This window comes from Salvelinus sp. IW2-2015, linkage group LG19 (assembly GCF_002910315.2).
Source record: "Salvelinus sp. IW2-2015 linkage group LG19, ASM291031v2, whole genome shotgun sequence".
In the NCBI taxonomy this organism is placed as follows: Eukaryota; Metazoa; Chordata; class Actinopteri; order Salmoniformes; family Salmonidae; genus Salvelinus; species Salvelinus sp. IW2-2015.
In genome coordinates this window covers 8,966,863-8,970,965 of record NC_036859.1, presented here as the reverse complement: position 1 = coordinate 8,970,965, position 4,103 = coordinate 8,966,863, and the positions used below count along the sequence as shown (strand labels likewise).

Below are 4,103 nucleotides of genomic sequence, written 5' to 3'. Positions count from 1 at the left end.
ACACACACACACACACACACACCGTAAACACCACTCAATGAGAGAACCAAGTGAAGATTAATTATGTTTTTTTACATTTTATTACAAACTGTTAGAAGTTTTTTAAAAAGCATACATACTTACATACCATAACAACAGTGAATGCTGGCAAAGCAAAAAATATTTACAAAAAAATCTCAAGACATTAGAAAGAACTGACCAGCAGTCTTACTCTCATTACTCTCTCTCTCTCTCACACACACACACACACACACACACACCACACACACACACACACACACACACACACACAACACACACACACACACCACACACACAACAACACACACACACACACACACACACACACACACACACACACACACACAACGCACACACAATATTAGGCTATCGACTATTATCTTTCTTAGCTGGAGTGCAGACTAGATGACTCTGACTCTGTCGTTGTGGACGTCGTGGCCCCTGTTCGTCTACGCGGGAGAATCTTCAGGCTGGACATGCGTGTAAGTGTGAGGGCGCGGCGAGCAGAACTCTTGAAACCCACACCCAGGAAGGCGTAGAGCAGCGGGTTCAAGCAGCAATGGGCGTACGCCATTGGCTCAGACACCGCTAACCACAACCCCAGGCCTGACTCCAACGTACAGCCCCGCGGGATCAGCTCCAAGCGGAGGAGAGCATCCACTGTGATACCAATGCAGTACGGCAGCCAGCAGAGGAAGAAACAGAGAACCAAAGCCACAGTGGTCCGCACCGCCCTCCTCTTCTGCCTCTGGCCTCCCAGAGGGCCGCGGGTCAGCCTGGACACGATCACACAGTAACACACCAGTAGCACCAGGCCCGGCACCACCAGCCCCACCAGCACCGTCTGAAGGTGAAACAGGGACACCCACAGTGGGGCGTTCTCTGACGGATAGAGCCTTGCACACACCATCTCCCCTTCCCCTGCCTCCTGGGTCCGAGCGAACACCATGTCGGGGATGGCGAGGAGACCAGCAGGCAGCCAGGCACCAGCGTACACATACCTGCGAGCTAGCCGCTGCCGYATGTGTGTGGTGCTGGTGTCCGTGGCTTTGACCACGGCCAGGTAGCGGTCCAGACTGATGAAGGCCAGGATCAGCACGCTGCCATACAGGTTCACCGTGTAGATGACGTGCACGCCGACACATGTGACTGCTCCAAAGCGCCAGTCCCCTAGTGCTGCGTCCACAGCCCAGAACGGCAGCGCCAGCACGAAGAGCAGGTCGGCGGCGGAGAGGTGCAGCCGGTAGCGGTCCGTTAGGCTGAGCCGGGCCTTCCGCTGGCAGCCCAGTACAAACACCACCAGYCCATTCCCGGTGATCCCCAGGGTGAAGATGAAACCGTACACCACCGGGAGGAAGATACGCTGCACACTGGGGCTCAGCAGCTCACGGTCACATGGCTCCTCAAATCCAGCACCGAAATCGCCCGAGCCAGAACCAAAACCGAAAATCGTGTCATTGTACTCATAATCCGATTCTGGTATCACAAAGTGCTACAGAGAGAGGGAGAGAGAAGGATAATTGAGTACACTTAGAAAATACGATGTGCACAATTTTAAGGACCGATGCTACAATCTGATTAGTGATTAACATAATAACCAAGACAAATGCTGACAGCCATATAAAGTCCCAGAAAAGTTTTGTTAACAAGCCATACCTCGTAGTAGGACATGATGGAGACAGCTATATTTTTGTCTCTCCCTCTGTTCTTTCCTGCCACGTCTGTCTTTCTCTTCTCCAAATGGAGTAAAGTTCTGTACCCGGTGAGGTTAAATAGCTGAGTCTACCCTTCTTCCACCCTTGCTCCGCCCCCAACACACACACACACACACACACACACATCTGTGACCCGCTGAAATGCTTTTCCTGTTTTCGAGGTGTCAGGTGCTGAAAGTGGCTCTATCGCAGGATATTTGAGTGTGTGCGTGTGTGTGTGTGTGTGCACGCACCTTTGTTTACAGTTTAAGCCCCTAACATCAAATCTGTGAGAATAATATTGTTGACAATGGCATGATGACATAATGCTGTTGTTGTCTATTGACAGTCAAACAATAAAGGAGAGGGGAAACGTTATCAACACATTCTCAGCGCACCGCTGTAGTGTGTCTGTTAGTATGAGGGTACAAGCTGTAGTGTGTCTGTATGTATGAGGGACAGCTGTAGTGTGTCTGTATGTATGAGGGTCACGCTGTAGTGTGTCTGTATGTATGAGGGTTACAGCTGTAGTTGTGTCTGTATGTATGAGGGTACAGCTGTAGTGTGTCTGTATGTATGAGGGTACAGCTGTAGTGCGTCTGTATGTATGAGGGTACCAGCTGTAGTGTGTCTGTATGTATGAGGGTACAGCTGTAGGTGGTCTGTATGTATGAGGGACGCTGTAGTGTGGTCTGTATGTATGAGGGCACGCTGTAGTGTGTCTGTATGTATGAGGGTCACCGCTGTAGTGTGTCTGTATGTATGAGGGTACAGCTGTAGTGTGTCTGTATGTTATGAGGGTTACAGCTGTAGTGGTCTGTATGTATGAGGCATCCGCTGTAGTGTGTCTGTATGTATGAGGGTACAGCTGTAGGTGTCTGTATGTATGAGGGTACAGCTGTAGTGCGTCTGTATGTATTGAGGGCACAGCTGCTGCGTGTGAGTGAGATAAATTGAGAGTGAGGAGAGCGAGTTGTGTTTGCACCACTTTGTCCCTTTGACACAGAGCTGAACAGAACAGTCCTGCATGAGTGGCACCATGAAGAAGTGCACGGGTGTGGAAAAATTCTGACTTGCGTCATCTGACAGGATTATTATTGTGTGTGTTGTGTGTGTGTGTGTGTGTGTGTTGTGTGTGTGTGTGTGTGTGTGTGTGTGTTGTGTGTGTGTGTGTGTTGTGTTGTGTGTGTGTGTGTGTGTGTGTGTGTTGTGTGTGTGTGGTGTGTGTTTATTCTCAGATCAGATAGTGTCTCCTGTTCTCCGTTCTGTTAAATACCATGTTCTCCCACGGGGTCTTTGACAATAAATGAACCGTGTGTGTGTGTTATAACCGTGTCGCCTCTCAGTGCGCTAGTCCAGACTCCAGGCGCACGGCGCATTGCACATTTTGGGCGCTCAGTCTACCCACAGCCTGTGAAGGGTTCAGGTAGATGTGTGTTCGGGGTTGTGGTATAGACAGTGGGTGTGATGTTCGTTATAGGTGAGGCATATCCTGTGCAGACATAATCTCAGACCCAGTCAACACTGACAAAGGTGTCAACCCGCCCTTACCACTCTCGCACTCTTATACAGTAGGATCTTAATTTGAGCCAGTTTGCTACAGCAGGAAAATACTCACGCAGCAACAGGAATGTGAATTATATGTGGATGATCATATTGTGTTTTGTATGGGTTGATGCATTTTACGTCAGGGCAAATAGAGTCTGACGTTTCAAAGTGGAAATTACAAAACTTCAGAAGCATTTTTAAACCTTGAATACACGACACGTTTGCATTTCCTCCTTTGCAAGAACATTGTCATCAACACAGTGATCAAATTAAGATCCTAAATCTGTACCCTCTCTCCTTCTCTCTCTATCTTACCACAAGCATCACCCCTCTTTTCTTTTTTCCCCTTCTCTCTCTCTCTCCACACCTCTCTCCTCTCCCTTTCATCACCAACACTGTATCTCCCTCTCCTCATAGGCCTAATTAAAGACCTCCTGTACTTAACTCCACTTTGCACCCACCTCATGTAGACTCCAAAAGACTGAAGTGAAAATACGTTTTTGGGGTATTGTTTATCAGGTCTTATGACACCAATACGAACACTACTACAGCAGAGACTCTTGTAGGCCTACAACACTTACAGTATGTGGGCATGAACTGAATCCGAACACACACACAGACGAGCAGGTGTTTCTGGTCTAACAGGGTTACCATGGAGCCTGTTCCAACGACAGCGCTGGTGACCAGCTGGTTTAGCTCCATACCTTCAGCTGTTTACAGACCCCCCGAGGGACACACACACGCGCGCGCGCGCCACACCAGAACAGAGGAGCAATTTATTTTTTTCTGCACATAAGTAGGATGTTGGTGTAAAATAAAAGGTAGTAGAAAGAAAGAGTA

The 4,103-nt window shown here is 48.8% G+C and overlaps 1 protein-coding gene across 1 annotated transcript; it reads right to left on the bottom strand.

Annotated features, from left to right (window-relative positions):
* Nucleotides 1–374: 374 nt before the first annotated feature.
* LOC111979451 (C-X-C chemokine receptor type 4) lies at nucleotides 375–1,757 on the bottom strand. The gene is made up of 2 exons (XM_024009996.2): nucleotides 1,678–1,757; nucleotides 375–1,513 (listed from the first exon to the last, which is right to left on the bottom strand). Exons 1-2 carry the CDS (start codon nucleotides 1,690–1,692, stop codon nucleotides 407–409), a joined length of 1,122 nt encoding a protein of 373 aa, XP_023865764.1. The 5' UTR covers nucleotides 1,693–1,757; the 3' UTR covers nucleotides 375–406.
* Nucleotides 1,758–4,103: the final 2,346 nt, after the last annotated feature.